The following is a 24,048-nucleotide window of genomic DNA, read 5'->3' on the forward strand; positions in this document are numbered from 1 at the left end:
CATGTTTTCAGGGTTGACTGTGCGTGGTCCCTCTGGTCCTCTGGTTGCTCCTCTGGGATCTTCACTGGTTCTGCCCTGTTATGTTGATGAACCTTTACTAATGGAGGATCTGGAGGTGGAGTGGAGAAGAACAGACTCAGAGACTTTAGTTCATCTGTTTCAAGATGGAGAGAGTCAACCAGAGGCACAGTCACAGGATTATCAGGACAGAGCTCATTTCTTCACTGAGGAGATTAAACACAGAAACTTCTCCCTCCGGCTGGACCATCTGAGAGCTGAAGATGAAGGACGATACACATGTACAGTTCACAGTCAGCTGGAGTCTGGAGAAACTGAGGTTCAAATAAAAGATGTTGGTGAGTCTGAACTGAAATGATCTGTGTGTATAGATAGGTGTGTGATATTTACACAGTTTGTTCTTTCAGAGCGTTTGCTGGTCTCAGGATCAGATCGGTCCATCTCTGCGTCTGTGGGTGAAGACGTCACTCTGAACTGCTCTGTCGACTCTCACATCAAACCTGAACACTTAGATGAGGTTTCCTGGAAGAAAATTAATACAGATAATGAAGATGAAGACATTCTGGTCCTGCTCTACCAGTACAACAAGACCTTTCCAGGTTCATCAGATGAGCGATACCGAGACCGAGCTGAGTTCTTCACCGCTGAAATCCCCAGAGGAAACTTCTCTGTCCGACTGAAGAGCGTCAGAACTGGGGATAAAGGGGTTTACATGTGTCATGTGTTTGCTGGAAAAGATTCAGCCAATGCAACTGTGGTGCTGGACCAACTGGGTGAGTCAATCTATAAATAATACACAAGTGGAATTTAGTTATGCATTTACATGCAGTTGTATATAAAGTTTATTAAGATTACTGGAAAGGAAAATAACTGAAAAGTGATTTTGATTCATTTATACAACTGCTGTTTTTAATGGACAATAACCGAACAGCATTACATATGCAAAGAAACGACTGTTGAGTGACAGTTCCTCTGAGATCACATGACTTCACACAGCTAATACCAGTACACACACTGTTAACGAGAGAAACAATAGACACATGTTAGCTGTAACTTCAGTCACACACAAAGCACATTTCCTTGGTTTAAAGGGCACATATCATGCAAAATCCACTTTTTTAGCCCTTAAATGCATTTTGTTGTATATTTGGAGTGTTTACAAGTACAGAAAAGATGAAATTATTCTCATCAGGTGCTTCGTTTATATCTTTATATTCTGTTTTGGTCATATTTTTCAACCTGTTCAGATTTTTCTGTTGTCTATGACGTTTTTTGAGCAAGTGCTTCGCCGTATTTGCAGCGGAACTGCCAAATAAAGACATCGACTACCGGCCCAACACTTCGAGCAATCCGCCATTATTATTTCTCGCTCCGATTTTGTAGTCCGAGCTCAATGATGCAGAAGTTACGAGAGGGCAAGTCTAAATGTTCGGTTGTTGGATGTACGTTAGTGACCTGAAGCACTTCAGGGATTCCCACTTCAACAACCTCCGCCAGTAACGTTACACAGAAGGGTTTGCCGATCGACTTCGTCTGAATGAGAGGTAAACTCCTTCTATCTTTGGAGACGACGAACAGAGCATTTCCATAAGCTGTAAATATCGTTAATAAAAAGTTAAAAAAAAATTTAGACCGTATTAGACCGTAGTCATTTATCTTATCAGTGTGCTTGTTTTAACAAGAGAAATAGTCGACTTTCACTAATAACACAAAACAGTTAACTTACATACAAATACATCCATATGGTTCGGCAGGTTCATATGCAGGTTCGTCGTCTTTATCAACTTGCTCGCTCTGGCTCGAATATGTAAGGCTTGATGGACAAGTCTTCTCAGGGGCGCAACTACCCAGTTTCAGAGGGGTATGTAGCAACAATTTCAGCGCCAAGCCCCAAAAAAATAAAAAATAAATAAATGTAATATAAGTGTGCTGTGTAATAAGTGAGTAGAAAGAAATGAGAGCTAACAGAAAAAAATAAGTGCAAAATTGTCGTTTATTAACACAATTAAACTATAGCTACTCCACCTTGATGATCCCCCTAAGAAAACTATAAGCTCCATTGGAACAGCAATACCAGTGTTTCTCACAGGATTTTAGGTAAAACTGTGGTAGGTGGACCTCTGTTTCTCTAGGGGGGTTCGGGGGCATGCTCCCCCGTAAGAACATTTTGTGTTCTGTAATGTTAAATTCAGCAGTCTGGTGCACTTTGAGAGTTCAAAATAAAAGCTCCAACCCATATTCAGGGTGAACAGAGAAAAATTTGAACCTCTTTTAGTTAGTGTCTGTCTACATTACACTACTACATAATAATAGTTATAATATTAATTCCATGATAGTAATAGCCATAAAGGCTATTGTAAAACAAATGCACAGAAAAATAAAGGAAACTTTCATAATTAGTTTTGCACTAATTTCTATACTTGAAAGATATAAGCGCATAATGACATGTTTCATGGGCCAGTGTGTCAGAAAAAAAAACTAAAGCTGACATTTTGACCAATGCATTCCACCAGCACAGCGCCGCCAATTAAGCAAAAAACAAAACAAAAACAAACAACAAACAAATGTATGAGTTTTGTGGGCCGTTAAGACAAATAAATTAAACAAGGATGAAATGTATTGGCTGAAAAGCACGTCGGCCCAGCGGGAATCTCCCGGTAGTCCTGATGGCCACCGAGATATAGATAGCCTACATGTCACGGTGGTTTGAGGAAAATTGATGAAGGATTCAAGTGCAGAGTGAATAGATGACGTTTACTACTTATTTACATTCTTTACTAGTACTCATATCCATCATGTACATATTCTTTTTCAGATGGCAAAGAAAAGTCCATAAGTAAATAAAACATGGAAAATCATATAAAAGCACATTTCAGCAAAACATAGTGATAATCAGAGCATATTAACACAAATACAAAATGCCTTTAACTATGAGACAGAATTAAAACATACTTCTTCTTCATTGTGTTATTGTACAATCTTCTCTAGTAGATGAGTTATGATTTTATCTAATAAACTCATTATGGGGAGGTGGAGACATAGCAAACTGCTATACACAAGAAAAAAATGGCAAGTGTAACAATATTACCTGTGTTAAAAATATCAAATTTAGTAGCAGAAATCTATTAAATGTCCACTTTTAGCTAAATGTGTGTGTGTTCCTACTTAATCATGTTTTAGAGACACATCTGTGAACTATGTATAAGAAACGTTGCAGAATAACAGCATTAATAACTGTGTGTTTTGACAGGTTTCTCTGTGTTACACATAATAATGCTGATTCTCTGTGTCTCTGCATCTGGATCTGCACTTCTGCTCTTCTGTCTGATCTACTGCAGATCTACTACTAAAGGTACACATCTAACACACACATATTCTGATCTAATGTAGATCTACTACTGAAGGTACACATATAACACACACATACATATTCTGATTTACTGCCAGTGGGAAATAAGTTTGAACCTAATAATAATAATAATAATAATAATAATAATAACAACATCGTCTTAATAATTAGTGGTTATTAAGAGAGTGAAAAATATTCACAAAGTCAAAAGCTTGTTAGTGTGACAGATGATGAATTTAATTAATTTGAGTTATCATCAGTTAGTGATATTTTGACATATACAACACAAATTGAGATAAGACATACGTTATAAAACATTTCTGATGGAAGCTGTGTATGGGAACAGGGAAAAAGATGACAAATTTTTTTTGTGAAGTGTGTTTTTGTGGTTCAATCAGCTTGATCTGACTGACTTATCATTGATCTGAATTATCATTGTCACTCGATTCAACGCATTTCTTTTTCACTTTATATAATGGTCCAGATCACTAGTAGTTCCTGCACAGTGATTAGTAGTTATTACTATCTCTGCCCTAAATTTGATATCACTTACTGATTATTTAAAGTTGAACTCTGGCACTAAATGAACCTTTGGTCTAATTACACATTGTTACCTAGTCAACCGTTATCTGAGATTTGTTTTCATGATTGTAAATAGTTTTATCTATAAAACAGTTTAGCCTATAACGCTAGTATAACGCTAGTATATAGGGCATAGAGTAATGACAAATAAAAATCGCTTGTTATTACCACTAACAAGGCTCAAAATAGCCCCACAGTAACACTACAGCATAATAAGGGTCCCTACATTCAAACCGAAGCATTGAGAACTGTGTCAGTGTCCATACAGTTTAATAAGAAGATATTTTATACACACGGTCAACTTCGCGAATACAGGAGAAGCCATCTTGGAAAAATAGTCTCTACTAGTCGATCTACGAACGCCGATCCAAGTGCGCTGGTGAGATGTGAATAAGGTGATAAGGTGAGCGTGAACAGTAGTCTATGTGTACATATTGAAGAGAAGAAAACGGTTCGTGTTTGTGTTTCTTCTGGAAACAACGGATCATATGAGATTCTCCACAGTTCAGCGCACTTGGATCGGCATTCGTAGATCGACTAGTAGAGACTATTTTTCAAAGATGGCTTCTTCCTGTATTTGCGAAGTTGACTGTGTGTATAAAATATCTTCTTATTAAACTGTATGGACAAAGTTCTCAATGCTTCGGTTTGAATGTAGGGACCCCTGTTATGCTGTCGTGTTACTGTGGGGCTATTTTCAGCCTTGTTAGTGGTAATAACAAGCGATTTTTATTGGTCATTACTCTATGCCCTATATACTAGCATTATACTAGCGTTATAGGCTAAACTGTTTTTAGAGATAAAACTATTTACATTCAGCAATCATGAAAACAAATCTCAGATAACGGTTGACTTGGTTACAATGTGTAATTAGACCAAAGGTTCATTTTGCGCCGGAGTTCAACTTTAAGCTTGTTTCTATATTAGATTATATCCGTTGAGGTGTTAATGTAGAACTACTCATTAGTCCTGCATTACTTCATGGTTATAATAACAGAGCATTATTCTCAGTGTCACTGAAATGTGTGTGGAGTTGTAACACAGTTCAGATGTTATATATAACACAACAGTGATCTGACATGTGATGCAGTTTTATTCCACAGCAGAAGAAGAAAAACTACCAGCAGCCGAAAGACTCTCAATTACTTTCAGTGTGAACAAACATTAGTGTACTATACATGTTTATGCTCATGTCTTTCTGGAAATATTCCAATATTCTGATTGGCCTCATATGAACCTGTATTTGTGTGATTAAATGTGTGAAATATAAACGGGTTTATTCCTCAACATTTACCTCACATTTGAAATTAAAATAAAAATAAAAATTGATCTTTCCCTTTTCAGGTTTGATTGTGCAGAAATCTTGTAATGTGTTTATCAATCTGGGAGATTCAGTGGATATTCCCTGTCATGTTCCTCCAAACGTACTGACTGAAGATCTGAAGGTAGAATGGAGAAGAAAGAGAAGAAACTCCGAGACTTTAGTTCATCTGTATGAAGACGGAGCAGAGAAACAGCAGGAGGATTATAAAGATAGAGCTCATTTACTTCCTCAACACATTAAACATGGAAACTTCTCCCTCCGTCTGGACGATCTGAGAGCTGGAGATGAAGGAGAATACACATGTACAGTTCACAGCAAGAACAAGTGTGTGTTTTCAGCCAAGACAAATCTGGTTCTGGGTAAGTAAACGGATAGTTAATAGATAAATCTATAGTTAATCAACACTACAGTACTGAGTATTTTATATTCAGGATTTTTATTTGTATAATCAGAGCTATAGTCTAACTATATGATCAAGATTACATATTCAGAAGACATGTTATCAGCTGTGTCTACAGTGAAATGATATGAATCTATCAGTGTACAGTAAATGGGATTATTGCACATAAACTGCAATAATTACACAATAATTACACTTACTGCACTCTAAAAAATGCTGGGTTGTTTTAACCCAATTTTGGGTCAAATATGGACAAACCCGAAATGTTGGGTTAAAAATGTAATGTAAAAATTTAACCCAATGGCTGGGTTAGTCCATATTTGACCCAAAGTTGGGTTAAAACAACCCAGCATTTTTTAGAGTGTGATGTTCAACCAAATACTTAAGAAACATCCATTTCATCCCTCTGAAAAAATTGCACATTTCCACGTTTTGGTAATGACTGTGTTTTCTGATTATGTCATTCAGCACATTTAAGAGCAATTTGATACATATTCAGAATGTTTTCTGTTGAATTAATTCATGCATTAGAAAATATAAAACTGAAAACAGAGCATTTTTGTTGCATTTTGGATATTAAATCAAATTAATTAGCAGCAAGTTGTGAATGGATGCAAGTGTGATGTGTCTTTTGTTCGTATATAATTGATAAGACATTGTGTGTATGGGTGATGATCATCTGTGTGAGGATCAAACGTCAGTTCTTTCACTGATAAACATAACCTTCTGTGATTAACCCATAATAAACCCTCAATAAAGAGCCTTTTAATGCACAATTTTTAAAGAAACTGACGAAGAAACTTGACAAAATGTTCTTACAGTTACTGAACTGCAGATTATCTTGTGTCCGCTTCTTTCCTCTTTTATTTCTTATTAATAGTTTTTGCATTAACACACGTTTCTATTCCTTTATAGAGTTCTTTATGGGTAAAGTGTTTCCTCTGGGATCTTCAGTGGTTTTGCCCTGTCAGGTTGACAAAAGCTTGATAAGGAAAAGTCTGAAGGTGGAATGGAGAAGATCTAGAGGAACAGACTCAGACTCAGAGGCTTTAGTTCTTCTGTATAAAGATGGAAAGAGTCGAGCTGAAGAACAGCACAAGGACTTTCACAAAAGAGCTCATTTCTCTAATAAGAAGATTACAGATGGAAACTTCTCCCTCCGTCTGGAAAAGCTGAGAGCTGGAGATGAAGGAGTTTACAGATGTACAGTTTACAGGGATGAGAAGTGTGTGTTTTCAACCGAAACAGACTTGAAACTGGGTAAGTGGAAAAAAGACAGAAACCGCTGCTGCTGTAGACCTGATCAATATATGACTATGATTAAGCGGTAACACTTTAGAATACGGTTCCTGCGTTAATGAATAACTACACAAGAACTAATGAGTAACACAATATTAACAATCTAGTAACTATTATTAACTAACAAGAAACTCTGATTAACGAACTAGTAAGTAATAGCGCACAGATGAAAGTGGTAGTTCACTATTAAGAAATCAATAACTACTATTTTTGTAATACTTCCCAGAGAACTACTGAAAAAGTTTATTAACAATCTAGTAACTACTATTAACTAAAATAAACTCTCATTAACGAATTAGTAAGTAATAGCTCACAGATGAAAGTGTTACTAGATACTTCTGTGGGAATTACTGATTATTTGGATCCGTATTATAAAGTGAAGATCATTGGAACTAACTAGTAATTACTCAAGTGAAACTGAACTCATGATTCCTCAATTACACACTGATGTGAAAACAGCCTTTAATGTTGATTTAGCTTCTTCATGAATGATCCGACATGAACACAGAAAATGTTTAGAGACTTGAATAGAAAGTATTACAACAGAAAATAAGTATTTTACATTTATAATTCAGAAAACACAGCAAATGAAACTGTGGATATCTAGTTTAATAAAGTGCCTTGAACAAACGCTGATTATCTTTCAAAGATTTGATTAAATAACAAACTTTACATGAACCGAATCCAGAGATTATATCATCTTCATCAGCGCTTGATGGTGATTTTCTCAGACGGGTTGATTATGATGTGTGTGTCCTTTTCTGATGATGATGTCAGTTCTCTCACTGCTGGAAAATCATAAACTTCTGTGACGGTTTATTAAACCTTTTATAAATGTTGGGCTTTTCAATGCAATTTTTGTTTTACAAAGTAGGCCTTTTTTTTTTTTTTGCTTTGCCATTTTACATATATATTTATATTTTTTCATTTTCAGGATTCACTGCGGAGCCTTGTTGCCACACACCTGTTCCTCTGGGATCTTCAGTGCTTCTGCCCTGTTATGAACAAAGACTCACTGGAATGAAGAGACTGGAGGTGGAGTGGAGAAGAACAGACTTAGATGATCCTGTTCATCTGTATGAAGATGGCGAGAGTCGACCAGAGGCACAGTCGCAGGATTATCAGGACAGAGCTCATTTCTTCACTGAGGAGATTAAACACAGAAACTTCTCCCTCCGGCTGGACCATCTGAGAGCTGAAGATGAAGGACGATACACATGTACAGTTCACAGTGGCTCACCTGACAATCCCAGCACATTTACAACCGATATAAATGTGTTTCTGAAACTACTGGGTGAGTCCACAGAAAACAGCCACTCTTCTGTCCTGAATCAGTGTTCAGTTATTTATAATATATTACGTTTGTGTTTGCCACTCAGTTTCATTCAGTTATAAATGTAATAACTGAAAGAACAGAGATGTGTGTCTTAAAACTGAATGACTGATAATCATCTTTATTAAATCTGTTTACAGTTTTCCTGATTTGCTAAAACACTAAACCTCATTTTCTGATCCAAATTCTCAATAACCTGAACCAATTTATCAAATAAATCACTCTTTCTGTAAAACATTAAACAAGTTCAGGTGATTAAAACACTGTTTGCAGATCTCATGCACTCTGACATTCTCACTCTACAACACACAGTTTACACACAACGACTCAGACATTCGATACTATTCAATATTCAGTGCAATACCAGACTTGTGGATACAGTAATTATTTTATTCACCTTATTACTGTATTGGCATTATACTTTTATCTGTAACATGCTCTGAAGTCTGTTTTCTGTTTTTTGATGTAGTGTCTAATGCATGATCTGTAGTGTTCATAATTTTGACTCGTGTGTGTGTGTGTGTGTGTGTGTGTGTGTGATCTTTGAGCTCAGGTAAAATGGTCTTGAGGCAATAGTTTGATTTTTCCAGTATATAATTGATATATATATATATATATGATATATAATTTGCCAGTATATAATTGATTTTGTCAGTAGAGTCAGCGTTTCTGTGGATGTGTGTGAAAGTGTGGTTTTGTGTGTAAGGTTTTGAGAAAGTGAGTGATGGTTTCAGTAATTGAGAAAAACTGTAAGTGAACGTGTTATTGTGTGTTTCTCTCAGACTCAGTCTTTCGTCTTCAGATGTTCCTCGTCTTCTGTCCAAATATTCTGATGTTTCTCGCGTTCGTCCTCTGGGGGTTATCTGAAGGTCAGTGATTCAGAACTGAGAGTTAATAATCAATAACTCATATCTGTGGAGATGTGTGTGTGTGTGTGTGTGTGTGTGTGTGTGTGTGTGTGTGTGTGCGCGTGTGTGTGTTTCAGGATCTGTGTTTGAGTCGGTCTGTTGTTAGTGATGTGTGTGTGTTGTAGATGTACAGTAATGTGTGTGTGTGTGTGTGTGTGTGTGTTTCAGGATCTGTGTTTGAGTCGGTCTGTTAGTAATGTGTGTATTGCCGAGTAGCACCTCTAGCAACGTTTGAGAATTTACAGTTCTGTAGGCGGACGAATATGGACAGTGATTCCGGTAAGAGAATCAGGCACAGGAGAAGTATATCTTCATCAAACTTCTCTTTAATGATATTCGTCAGGCAGTAAGTGACATCCATATACACTCTCAGGATGGTAAGGAGAGTTATATGATGCAATCATGTTATGTTGTGGTCTGTAGAATATATAAATAAAGGAATACAGTATGAATACAATATATACACAAATTACCTCACAAGTTATCAATAACTGACTAAATAGTCATCACAAATGAATGCTCAACTGTCAGATAACAAATTAAACATATAATGAGATAAACTACAAATAAACAGCATGACGCAGTATGTAATAATAACGTGTCCATGGAATGGGCTCTATGCATGGTGTTATTTCCGGTGAAGCATTAGGGATGCTCGATAACTTCCGCCGATCGTAGAGTCCAATGCAATACCGAGAATTTATATTGAATTTTATACTCCATGGTTATACTAATGAAACGTTAGTCACAAAAACAGATAAAACAGACACCCCTCGTTGTGTTTATGCTTCTTTTTAAAATTATATTAAATAAACATAACTATATATAAAATTACATCTAAACGTATGTACGTTTCGTTTCAAAGACGGGAGGACAGTAATATTGAAGACTCTGCCATAATCCCGTTTTCTCCGGTTTTCCTCCGCTTTAATCTCCACAACCGGAAATGGACGAGCATCCTTACGTCAAATGCGGAACTTATGCGTGCATATAGCCCATTAGCGCCTCTCCGCGATCGTCATTTGCATATCGCGATCGTCATTTGCTAAACATCCAACATTCACATGAACAGATATAAAGTGTTGACTAAATAATATTAACATATTTACTCACATTTGTTGCATGAACGCACAACATTACTGAACAATATCAGGGAAAACAGCGATATCAGGCTGGAACTGGCTTTTGCATCAGCCTGCAGGAAGTTGCAACTATCAAAAGAGTCCGTCAGACCACTGCTTGTTTTCCGTTCCGAGACGGACTTTCTGACAGTGTGTGTGTGTGTGTGTGTGTGTTTCAGGATCTGTGTTTGAGTCGGTCTGTTAGTAATGTGTGTGTGTGTGTGTGTGTGTGTGTGTGTGTGTGTGTGTGTGTGTGTGTGTGTGTGTGTGTGTGTGTTTGAGGATCTGTGTTTGAGTCAGTCTGTTGTTAGTAATGTGTGTGTGTGTGTGTGTTTTTTGTGTGTGTGTTTCAGAATCTGTGTTTGAGTCGGTCTATTGTTAGTAATGTGTGTGTGTGTGTGTGTGTGTGTGTGTTTGAGGATCTGTGTTTGAGTCGGTCTATTGTTAGTAGTGTGTGTGTGTGTGTTTGAGGATCTGTTTTTGAGTCGGTCTATTGTTAGTAATGTGTGTGTGTGTTTTTTGTGTGTGTTTCAGAATCTGTGTTTGAGTCGGTCTAATCTTAGTAATGTGTGTGTGTGTGTGTGTGTTTCAGGATCTGTGTTTGAGTCGGTCTATTGTTAGTAATGTGTGTGTGTGTGTGTGTGTGTGTGTGTGTTTCAGGATCTGTGTTTGAGTCGGTCTATTGTTAGTAATGTGTGTGTGTGTGTGTGTGTGTGTGTTTCAGGATCTGTGTTTGAGTCGGTGTGTTGTTCTGCTCAGTATTTTCTGAGGCCGCTGATGTTGCTCTGGACGGCTCCGTATATCAATAACTTCACAGGTGTGGCTGATTTATCATATTTATAGATTCATATAGTATATCAATTATGATACACATTGTTTTCACATAAACTGACAGTAATTTTACATTAAATTCAATGTTAAACTTGTGTTTCGTTGAGTTGCTGTTGTAAATGATATAGTGGATGTGATTATTTCATCTGTTCTGTTTTACAGGCAAGATTAAAACATGGATTCTGTACTTCACTTTCTGGATAGAATATATAGTTTTCTCAGTTCTGTTTTACTCAGGTAAATAAATCCAAATGCACATCCACAATCATTATCATAAACACATTAACAGTTGAACAATAATTACATGTAAATGATGTAATATTCTCAATATCCTGCTGGAATTCTTAAACCCATGACATGAATACTGTGAAGTGTGTTGTGTTACTGTTGTATTTTTGTCATTATAAGATATTCTACACTACACCGCTTAATTATGGAAATATTGCATGAATTATCACAGTAGACATAATGTAGAGACTGATGCTACGTTCACACCGGGCGCGAATGATTTCAATGTTAAGTCAATGCAAAGACGCTTTACGCGCGTGAAAAATTCCTGCGGCGCGAATGAGGCGTGGAGCGAGGCGCGGAAGACGCGAATACGCCTCATTCGCGCGTCAAGTTCGCGCGAATGGCGCGAATTGAGCGTCTAGCGCGTTACGCGCGAATGATTCAGTAAGTGCCATTTGTGCATTCACGCGTTTGACGCGAATTCGCGTCTGCCGCCCGAGTTGAAAAATTTGAACTTTGGCGTGAATTCGCGCCGCGTTAACCAATCAGGAGCCTAGCTGCTTGCTCACGTGGTGAAGTGTCTGGATGCTTCAATAATTTATTTTGTTAATATGACTAAATGCATGGTGGGATTATGCACAACAAAGCAAATGTTTTATCACTTAAAACATTATTTCCATATACGAGACATGTTCATTTTGTATTGAATGTTATTCATTCCATAGCTAGATTATATGAAATAGTATTATGTTGTAAAGACAATCAACATATGCGCATAAATTCGTGTCTGGACGTGAGAGAAAATAACTTTTGAAGGCTGGCTCTATTTATCATCAAAACAAAAAATAAATGACAGCTAGATTAGATGGATGAGGGCGAGGGTGATCCTCGCTCCGATGCGGGACAACAGGTCATCAAACTGGGCGCGGGACAGGCGGAAGTAGCGCTGACAGTGGCCGTCATCCAGCGCAGCTCCTGGAGCGAGCAAATGCTGAAACTCGCCAAACGGTTCGGCTCTGAAGGATACAAATATACGGCGACGATGATCCCCACGCCGCTGTTCTGCTCTCCAGAGTAAATACAGAGCGGTAACTCTCTTGATGAATGCTCGGTCGACATAAAAACAATGACCGCCAACGGATTTCGATTCTGACGCGCGTCACGCGCGTAAATTTCGCTTCAAACTTTTGTTTTTACGCGCGGCAGTTTCGCTCTTGACACGCGAATTAACACAAAGTGGTCAAGCGTCAAACTAGACGCGTCAGGCGCGAATTTGACGCGCGATTCGCGTCCGGTGTGAACGTAGCATGAGACTGAAGATAAAGTTACTTCTGATTGACATCTCAGCATGTGTCAGGGTCAGGGGTTATCAACTGCACAAAAGGTTAGGGGTCATCACCCACACAAAGGTCAAGGGTTAGGGGTCATCATCCGCACAAAGGTCAAGGGTCAGGGGTCATCATCAGCACAAAGGTCAAGGGTCACGATCAGACAGAGAATAGCTGTGTCTGAAATCGCTCCCTATCCACTATATAGTGCACTATATCGGGTGTCGGCCATTTTGTAGTGGTGTCCGAATTCTGAGTGAACGACATCATTCCCTACATTCATTCACTACTTTTACCCACAATCCTCTCTGAATTCGAGTGTACATTCGATGTACACTCGCTGAAGCCCTATTTCCCACAATACAATGCGGAGAGAACTGAGCGCGCATGAAAGTTCGGCGCGAGCAAGTTTAAACCAGAGATTACATTACATCCAGTGGAGGATTTGAAAAATATCCGTTAATCGTCGTTTTGAACATAATAACGGTCGCCGGAGGGCGCTCGACGACACGTCATCTGTGAACGTGAGAGTTAATGTACAATTTCAGTCGATGAAACTACAAAGCTGGCACGGAGGTATAATTACAAAATAAAGTCATTATGATTGTTATTGTTGTTAATATTATTTTATAAAGTAGGTAATGTAAGATAAAAGGAGTTTTATCAGTATGCGTGACGAAGCCTTTTCTGCGACAGCTCCAACTCTCCGACGCACAGTGTAAACGTCAGCGTCCGAATTCACTCACTTCATCTCCTTCACTCCTTGCAGATATAGTGCACTCAAATGCCATACACTATATAGGGATTAGTGAATGAGTGAACGAGTGAGCGATTTCAGACACAGCTAATGTGTTGTAATGTTGTGTATAAAAGCATCTGTTCAATGAGAAGTGTTTTATAATATGTATTTATATGTTGCTTTTCTATTTCAGTAATTGTTGTTTGTCTTCCTTTATTCCAGTGTTGTTTAAATCTGTGTATGACAAAAGTCTGAACTACGCTGGATTTGAAGGAGTCATGATTATAGTCCTGTTTTTGATCGCGCTCCTGCTAAACCTCTTCTTTATTATCTACTGTAAGTATTTCTTACATCAAGAGTCAGTCACAATATGAGCTGTCAATCATATTTACCAGATTACTGGAGTCAGGGTTACAGAATACACAAATCACCATCACACCTGATTTATCAGTTTATGTCTTCAGTTTATCACGTCTCAGATCATCAAATGATTTAGGACAGATTCTCCAACTATACACCGCATACTCAATTATTCATATTAGCACAACGTATATTAACATTAATGAGTGTCATTATGCAGACTTGTGTGTGTTTCTGGCGTGTGTGCATCTCTCTCCCTCACACACACTCTTAGCACTTTCATCATTATCCTCTGTACACAGGGACGGCCTTACCAATGTTTCAACCGTTTCAATTGAAACGGGCCCCGCCCTCCAAGGGGGCCCCAACAGACTGGCAGAGTCCCATTCATATTCTCCGTTGGATATTGATTTTCAGTCTCAAACACGTGGCTCGCAAGATACCACTAGCTCGCCTAGGGGCCATTCACATATCGTGTCTTTTGCGTGTTCAAGTTCGTTATTTCAAATGAATGAATGGCCACACGCTCATTCTTTCCAGGCACAGCGAGATGAAAAAATAGCTAAGTTTCAGAATGCTGCAAGCTCACCACAGGTCATGTGACAAGAAACAACCAATCAGCTTCACCCTTTCCGTTACAACATTGAAAGCTCAGTCAACATGAAGGATGAGGGTGCACCCAAACACTACGGATGTTTTTCTCTTCTCCGTAAATAAATCTTGTAGCAGAGCTACTTTGTGGAGAGCGCAGTGAATGGTTGCATAGCAACGACAGACACCACGGCAAAATCGGACCGAATTTGACTAATAATAATAAAGGATAAGCTAATGTGCATGGTAAAAGTCAGTCTTTTTTGTATCATTCTTTTTATAAAAATTATTTAAAGGCTGAAATATGTGAAGTTTATCTACTATAAAACCTTTTTTGTCAACATTTAATTTGAACTTGTACATGTTAGTAGATAACATGTTGCAAGACACTCCTGGCCATCATTTTTAATGTTATTATTTTATGTTCGTAAACAAAAAGTCCATATTGATGCAAATTTTATTTGTTATTTGCTGATTTTCGACATAAAACTTGGTTTTATAGACCATTTCACAAGATGTAAACAACACTGGTCCAGAAGCACTTCCTGTTTCAGTTTTTTAACACTACATAAAAGCTGGGATAAAATCAGTGTTGTATAAAGTAGAAGTAGAAGTAGAAAAAAAGTAGAAGTCCTGCCATGTGTTTATTCCAGCCATGAACTGACTGACAGTTGATTTCAGCTGATTTGTGTCTCCTGACTGAAAAACTGCTAATAAGCAAATCCAGGTGATTGGAACAAAATACTGAGGCGGACTTTTACTTTCTGAACCTGAACTTTACTCCTCTGAAGAGAACAGAAAAAGAGACGACACAGTCTAATGCCGGGCGTACACCAAAAGACTTTGAAAAGATTTAGAAAAGACTTTATAAGATTATCAGCTCACATCTAAAGACTTTGGGTTCAGAGTTTTTAGTCTCAGACTAAAGATTTTACAAACACTGAATCTTGTAGTGACACTATTTACAAGACTACAACTAGATTATTTTAGCTTCCCACCGAATTCCTCCCATCATTCCGCGGTTGCGTGTATGTGAACACCGGGGTGGCGGTGCCACCGGCTTGGGCCCGCAATCGCTGCTCGCAGCTATATTTATATATATATATATATATATATATACATATATATATATAAGCCGGTGGCACCGCGACCTTGGTGCCTTTAGGGTTATTCTGCACGACGAGCTAAAACGTACCCCCGCTATGACTGTCGAAAAGAAGTGTGCTGAAGAGCTTGCATCAGTGAGGGCTCTGCAAAAGTGCGCATCGAGGGCACATATCAACCACAAAGTATGCGTGAGCAACCTTCTGAAAGGTCAGGTGTACATCCAGGTATACATCTGCAGTGTGTTTACATTTTAGTAGTTAGGGATGCGCCGATTAGATACTCAGGATCGGTATCGGCTCTGATACTGCCATCTTTGCCGGATCGGGTATTGATCAGACGAGGCTGATTCAAATCCTATATTGTGCATATGCTATTTTATGTTATTGTTAATCCCCACAAAAGGCACAAAACTTTCTAAAGTACCATAAAGTTTTCGTGCACTGCATTATAATTGTTCTGAAGCCATTATGTGATATAGAAATTAATATTTAAGTCATTAAATTCAAGAACACGTAAACTTTTCCCTCTCTGCGGCTGTCAGTCATTCTCCATTCAGCATTCAAACAGCACGTCATATTCGGTTACAGTCAATGATGAAACGATCTTCAAGATGATTGAATGTTAATCCTATTATACTCGATCTTTATGATAAAGGTCTAAAGGTCGATGGTTTTGAATGAAGAAACTTTTTCTTGTTGGACTTTATTGCTGTAACTTAATCGTGTTACTTTCTACCGGGTGTCGGACGCTGTCGGTTAGATCACAACACTAGAGTCAGAGCACTATAATTGTTCTTCACGCACACAGTAACTGAAATTTAAAACCTTTAAAAGAAAAGGCTCAATAAACTATTGCATAGATAGATAATGTATAATACACTGTTCATAAATATGTATTTCCTTTGTGCTTTGAACTTTTCAATGCGGACTCAACACGCTGTAACTTCATGTGGCTTCAAGCACATCATTCTCCGCTCGGGATGCACATAAGTGCTTTGTGCTGCACCGTATTGGAGCCGTAATATCATAATGCAGTGACGTAATGACAGATTATTAATTGCCTTTCAATTATATGTTGCTGCCTCATTAAACATCTGTGCTATACATTTCAAAAATGTTTAGTAGCAATTTTATAGTACCCATGGCTATATCTTTTTGATTTTTGTTATCTTGTTTTTAATGAATGTATTTTTTAACAATACAAAGAGCAATGTGTATTATCCATTAATATAGTTTATAATAGCATTTTTGTCATAGATTACGACAAAATAATCATATGATCCACCAGCGAGGAACCAGCAGAACAGAGTGAACATTCATTCTGTTTAGTTCAATCCTACTTAATAGGAATTTATTTAAAATGCTCGCTCTACTCCACACCATTAATGTCTTGTGCGGACATCCGTATTTTGACTTTCGGTTTTAAGTAAGCGATTTAAAAACTCTAAAAGTCCCAGCGGAGTCACACGTTGATTAACCGGTGGGAATATACACAATAGGCCTACCTGATATTGAACACAAGAGGGCAGTATAGCACTACGTATGACTCAGATTATTATTTTTTTTCTAAATTTTACAACCATTCTAGCTGTTTTTGAACGTAAAAATAATTCTTAAATGAAAAAAAGGGGAAAAATTGGTTTAGTTATAATATTTGTATAATATCATTTAGAAACAAATTATGTATAATTACATTTTTAGAAGATATGAGGCTTTTAGTGTTTACTTTTTTGACATTACTTTAATCTTTTGCCATAGTTGCACATGTCTACTGGCTAATAAATGTGATGTATCTGTCGAGCTATCTGTATCTATCTTTTTCAAGCAATTTCAAGCATGCTAATAGTCCCAAAAGCATCCTAAAAAAATGTTAAAGTTTGATGCGTTGCCACAGAAACAGTATCAAAGATATCAAGAATCCGTTCACAGGTCTACATCTGCCGTATGTTTACATTATACAGATGAAGTTTGAAGCAAATCGGGTAAAAATAAAAGGGTGAGTTCAAAGCATTTTGAAAGTGACACACTTCCTGCTACCAGTTGGTGGCGCTATAACTTTGACTCACTATAGTCACATCCATGTGATCGTCCTCTTACAGCGAAGACACTGCTGAAGTTTCATCAAGATCAGTTAATGTATGCTGAAGTTATAACACACATCCTGTTTAATGTTTCTCGCCATAATTTCGTTTCCTCGCCACGGCCAAACCGTTCGAGATATCAAAAATCCTTTGGCACTTTTTCATCCTTAATGTCTTGACTTCACGCTGATCGAGTTTCGTCGAATTTGGTTCAGTGCTCTAGGAGCAATACTTTACATTCCATTGCATGTGTTTTAAACACAACCCTAAATAGCCGACTTCCTGTTGGGCTGGGATAAAAAGTAAGAGTGTGAAGTATATATGAAACGATGAGATCCATATGTGTACCAAGTTTCATATTATTACATGCAAGTGTGTTTGATTTATGGACCAAATTTTCAGATCAAGTTTATGGACCAAGTTAATTTAATTAATAAACTAATTTTATAAAACTATTGTCAATGCACTACAATTAAACTGGTTCTATGCCTTTACTTATAAAAAATTAAAATAAAAAACTTATTTAAAACATACCAGGCTTAAGAAATGTATTTTCTTTTTCTGTAGGCAAGACACACATCAGTGAAATGGTTAAGCCCCCTCCCCCTACAAACACACACACAGAGGCACAGACAGGCAAACACACAGACAGAGACAGAGATGTAGGCTCAAAGACAGCAGGACCACATTCAAACAAACATATCTGACTTTCTGTGGGTCCTTGCTAATGAGTGTCAATTAGAAAGTTGTCCGGCTCGAGGAGTACAATATACATACTGATTTTTGTAACTGTAGATAAAACTAACAACCCCACTTTTGTCAAAAGGTGGCGCTACTGAGCCCTCACCACGCCCGTTTCTGAAACTTTGCACATGTCTACTGGCTAATAAATGTGATGTGTCTGATGAGTTTCATGCAATTTGAAGCATGCTAAGGGTCTCAAAAGCATCCTAAAATAATGGTAAAGTTTGATGCGTTGCCACGGCAACAGTTTCAAAGATATCAAGAATCCATTCACAGGTCTACATCTGCCGTATGTTTACATTATACAGATGAAGTTTGAAGCAAATCGGGTAAAAATAAAAGGGTGATATCAAAGCATTTTGAAAGTGACACACTTCCTGCTGCCAGTTGGTGGCGCTATAACTTTGACTCACAATAGTCACATCCATGTGATCGTCCTCTTACAGCGAACACACTGCTGAAGTTTCATCAAGATCGGTTGATGTATGCTGAAGTTATAACACACTTCCTGTTTCACGTTTCTCGCCATGATTTCGTTTCCTCGCCACGGCCAAACCGTTCGAGATATCAAAAATCCCTGACGAGCCGCCCTGCCACGCCCGGGTACCATCTTCAGCCCGGCCCTGATGGCCGCGGGTTCTGACCCGTGTGCAAAGTTTCAAGAGTTTTTGAGCATGTTAAAGGCCCCAAAAGTGCCCGAATAGTCGTATAAATAATAATAATAAATATAGCTGCGAGCAGCGATGGCGGGCCCAAGCCGGTGGCACCGCAACCCCGGTTCCTTTAGTTACCTAAATGCACCCGGGTGGCGGTGCCGAAGGCTTTGGCCCTTTTATGATTAAATGTTAAAACGGCTTGCCATACTCTGTCATTTCGACTAGTCACAATTATGTTACAGATATCTTAAATTATAATACAAACTATCCAAAATGTAATTACGAATAGACAGAAAGACGTTGTTGATATCTACAATGTTAATTCCGGACAGGCAAACTTAGCTTTTAAATGTTAAAAGGGCTTGCCATACAGGGACGTAGGCTCAGAGAGAGGCTCACCATATTCAAACCAAAATATCTGACTTCCTCTTGGTCCGAGCTAATGACTATGTATTAGAAAGTTGTCCGGCTTGAGGAGTACAATGTATATAGCGATTTTTGTAACTGTAGATAAAACTAACAACCCCACTTTTGTCAAAAGGTGGCGCTATTTAGTCCTTGCACTATGCCCGTTTCTGAAACTTTGCACATGTCTACTGGCTAATAAATGTGATGTATCTGTTGAGTTTCAAGCAATTTCAATTTCAATTTCAATTTGACTGTTGAAAAGAAGTGCGCCGATTAGATACTCAGGATCGGTATCGGCTCTGACACTGCCATCTTTGACGAGGCTGATTCAAATTCTATATTGTGCATATATACTATTCTATGTTAGGCACAAAGGCACAAAAACTTTCTAAAGTACCATTAAGTTTTTGTGTACTGTATTATTAGTGTTCTGAAGCTATTATGTGATATAGAAATTAATATTTAAGTCATTAAATTCAAGAACACAAACTTTTCCCTCTCTGCGCCTGTCAGTCATTCTCCATTCAGCATTCAAACAGCACGTCACATTCGGTTACAGTCAATGACGAAACGATCTTCAAGATGATTGAATGTTAATTCTATTATACTGGATCTTTAAGATAAAGGTCTAAAGGTCTATATTTTCGAATGAAGAAACTTTTTCTTGCTGGACTTTATTGCTGTAACTTAACCGTGTTACTTTCTACCGGGTGTCGGACGCTGTCGGTTAGATCACAACACTAGAGTCAGAGCACTATAATTGTTCTTCACGCACACAGTAACTGAAATTTAAAACCTTTAAAAGAAAAGGCTCAATAAACTATTGCATAGATATATAATGTATAATACACTGTTCATAAATATGTATTTCCTTTGTGCTTTGAACTTTTCAATACGGACTCACTGCGCTGTAACTTTATGTGGCTTCAAGCACATCATTCTCCGCTCGGGATGCACATAAGTGCTTTGTGCTGCACCGTATTGGAGCCGTAATATCATAATGCAGTGACGTAATGACAGATTATTAATTGCCTTTCAATTATATGTTGCTGCGTCATTAAACATCTGTCCTATGCATTTCAAACATTTATAGCAGCCATGGCTATATTTTTTTATGATTTTTGTTATCTTGTTTTTCATGAATGTATTTTTCAAAAATAAGAGCAATGTGTATTATCTATTATTAATATGGTTTATAATAGCATTTTTGTCATAGATTATGACAAAGTAATCATATGATCCACCAGCGAGGAACCAGCAGAACAGAGTGAACATTCATTCTGTTTAGTTCAATCCTACTTAATAGGAATTTATTTAAAATGCTCGCTCTACTCCACACCATTAATGTCTTGTGCGGACATCCGTATTTCGACTTTCGGTTTTAAGTAAGCGATTTAAAAGCTTCCAAGTCCCAGCGGAGTCACACGTTGATTAAACGGTGGGAATATACACAATAGGCCTACCTGATATTGAACACAAGAGGGCAGTATAGCACTACGTATGACTCAGATTATTATTTTTTTATGAATTTTACAACAATTCTGGCTGTTTTTGAACGTAAACATAATTCTTAAATGAAAAAAAGGAAAAATTGGGGAAGTTATAATATTTGTATAATTTAATTTAGAAACAAATGATGTATAATTACATTTTTAGAAGATATGAGGCTTTTAGTGTTTACTTTTTTGACATTACTTTAATCTTTTGCCATAGTTGCACATGTCTACTGGCTAATAAATGTGATGTATCTGTTGAGTTTCAAGCAATTTCAAGCATGCTAAGAGTCCCAAAAGCATCAAAAAAGAATGTTAAAGTTTGATTCGTTGCCACGGCAACAGTATCAAAGATATCAAAAATTCATTCACAGGTCTACATCTGCCGTGTATTTACATTATACAGATGAAGTTTGAAGCAAATTGGTTAAAAATAAGAGAGTGGTTTCAAAGCATTTTGAAAGTGACACACTTCCTGCTGCCAGTTGGTGGCGCTATAATTTTGACTCACAATAGTCACATCCATGTGATCGGTCTCTTACAGAGAAAACACTGCTGAAGTTTCATCAAGATCAGTTAATGTATGCTGAAGTTATAACACACATCCTGTTTCATGTTTCTCGCCATAATTTCGTTTCCTCGCCACGGCCAAACCGTTCGAGATATAAAAAATCCCTTGGCACCTTTTCATCCTTAATGTCTTGACTTCACGCTGATCGAGTTTTGTCGAATTTGGTTCAGTGCTCTAGGAGCAATACTTTAAATTCCATTGCATGTGTTTTAAACACAACCCTAAATAGCCGTCTTCCTGTTGGGCTGGGGTAAAAAGTAAGAGTGTGAAGTAGGCTATATATGAAACGATGAGATCTATATGTGTACCAAGTTTCATATTATTACATGCAAGTGTGTTTGATTTATGGACCAAATTTTCAGACCAAGTTTATTTACCAAGTTAATCTGATTAATAAACTAATTATATAAAACTATTGTCAATGCACTACAATTAAACTAGTTATATGTCTTTACTTATAAAAAATAAAAATAAAAACTTATTTAAAAAATACCAGGCTTGAGAAATGTATTTTCTTTATGCAGGTCATACACACAGCAGTGAAATGGTTAAGGTGATGTACGGTTTCTACCAAAATTGTGCCATCAATTTCTTTGAAATCAGACATAGTAGCTACTTTCTCAGGTTGTGGTCTGATCTGCCTGACCCCTGAGCGACTCAAGGATGTGCTGATCACCTTTCTGATGTTATTGATTTTCTCAGAAAAGAAAGAAGCAAACTCACTGCATTTCCTTTCTGAGAGCATTTCTATGGGAATCTGGCTCGGGGGGTTGTCAGTCTCTCTACAGTAGCAAAAAGAGTGCGTGTGTTGTTTATATTGCTGTTTATAATATTTGAGAAGAAAGTCTGTCTGGCTTTGCCTAGTTCCCTATTGAAAGCATGGATGCTGTCTTTGTAGATGTTATAATGGACTACAAGTTTTGTCTTCCGCCACATGCGTTCTGCTCTTCTGCATTGTCTTTTCATATTTTGCACTGCTGTTGAGTTTCTCCAAGGTGCTTTTTGTCTGCCACTATTCTTCCTGACTTTCACAGGAGCAATATCATCAATTACACTCTTAATTTTTGAGTTAAAAGAATTAAGGAGAAAATCAACAGAGTCGGCAGATATGCTTGGTTTTAAAGATAAAACCTCCATAAATAGCACACCAGTGTTTTCATTTAGGCATCTCTTCTTGACAGACACATATCTGGCTTTAATGGCAGGAGAGATTAATATATCAAAGAAAATACAGAAATGATCGGACAGTGCTACATCCTTAATAACAATCGATGAGATGTTTTAACCAGTACTGATTAGTAAATCTAGAGTGTGTCCACGATTGTGTGTGGGACCGTGTATATGCTGAGTCAGATCAAAAGTTTTTAAAACAGTTTTTATTTCTGTTGCCATATTGTTTTCTGCATTATCTCTGTGAATGTTAAAATCTCCAGCAATGGCAAAACAGTCAAACTCAGAGGCAATTGTTGATAACAGTTCTGTAAAGTCCTCAGCAAAGGCTGGAGAGTATTTTGGAGGCCTGTAAACAATGATAAGTAAAATACGTGGAGCACCTTTTAACACAATACCCAGATATTCGAAAGAGGGGTAATTCGCAAATGATATTTGCTTACATTGATAAACATCTTTAAAAAGAACAGCTAAGCCCCCCCCCCCCCTCTTACCCGCTCTGCAGACACTCATATAAGTAAAGTTAGGAGGGGATGTTTCGTTTAGGACCGTTGCACTGCTGCTGTCTTCTAGCCAAGTTTCAGTTAGAAACATTAAATCCAGGTTGTATGTGGTTATTAAGTCATTGACTAGAAGTGATTTATTTTTAATGGAGTGGATATTTGAAATTGCTAACTTTATAGTCTTACTTTTTGTCCTCACAGCAGTCTTAGTTTGGCATGTAATAGGCACCAGATTAGATGGGTTTGCTCTACGGCTGTTGAAGGCCTTAGATTTTCTATCATGTAAATGAACAGCAATAGAGAAAGATTCAGGCACACTGGGTTCCCGCTTGTTCTGTAAACATTTGATAAATTTATTGTTGCGTAAGAGTGTCACGTCTTGTGCCCCCCGCAGAGAAACTGGAGGGACGAGGCGAGGCGCTCTCCGGCGCGGCCTTCTCGGGACAGGGCTGATCTGAGGACAGTCATTGTCGCCAGGAAGGCCGCGTCGAAAAAATCCTGACGTGCTGAACGCCAGGACTCTGAGGGTGGTCCCCATCGTGAAAGACTTGAGTTCACCGCACAAAAACACGGTGCCCTGTCTTTCCCGATGCCCTCAGGGGTCTGTTCTACTAACCCTGCCTATACAGGGCGTAGAGAGACTGGGCGAGCAATTTCCCGAGGGGCGCTCGCCCCCTCCGAGGAGGGTTAGGGAGTGCCCAGACCAGCTGTTTCCTGCCAGTATGTTACAGGGTGCTGTGTCTGCTTCTCGGGATGTTCTTCCAGAGCCCAGCCTCGAGAGCCTGGTTCCCTTAGTAGAGTTTCTGGCAGAGTGGGAAATGCTCCCCAATGTTTCTTAGTGGGTCCTGAATATTCTTAGTGGGTCCTATTCAGTTCAGAACGCGTTCACCTTGGTTCAGAGG

At 38.0% G+C, this 24,048-nt stretch overlaps 1 protein-coding gene across 1 annotated transcript; it reads left to right on the plus strand.

The window, feature by feature from the left end:
• Nucleotide 1: 1 nt before the first annotated feature.
• On the plus strand, nt 2-23,599 carry LOC120491744 (uncharacterized). Its single transcript, XM_089127429.1, has 10 exons — nt 2-356; nt 426-791; nt 3,269-3,370; nt 5,294-5,632; nt 6,589-6,933; nt 7,907-8,266; nt 9,088-9,174; nt 11,059-11,151; nt 11,328-11,402; nt 23,541-23,599. The coding sequence occupies exons 1-10, from the start codon at nt 2-4 to the stop codon at nt 23,597-23,599; spliced, it is 2,181 nt and encodes a 726-aa protein (XP_088983555.1).
• Nucleotides 23,600-24,048: the final 449 nt, after the last annotated feature.

This window comes from Pimephales promelas, chromosome 3 (assembly GCF_988280905.1).
Source record: "Pimephales promelas chromosome 3, fPimPro1.hap1.1, whole genome shotgun sequence".
Classification (NCBI taxonomy): domain Eukaryota; kingdom Metazoa; phylum Chordata; class Actinopteri; order Cypriniformes; family Leuciscidae; genus Pimephales; species Pimephales promelas.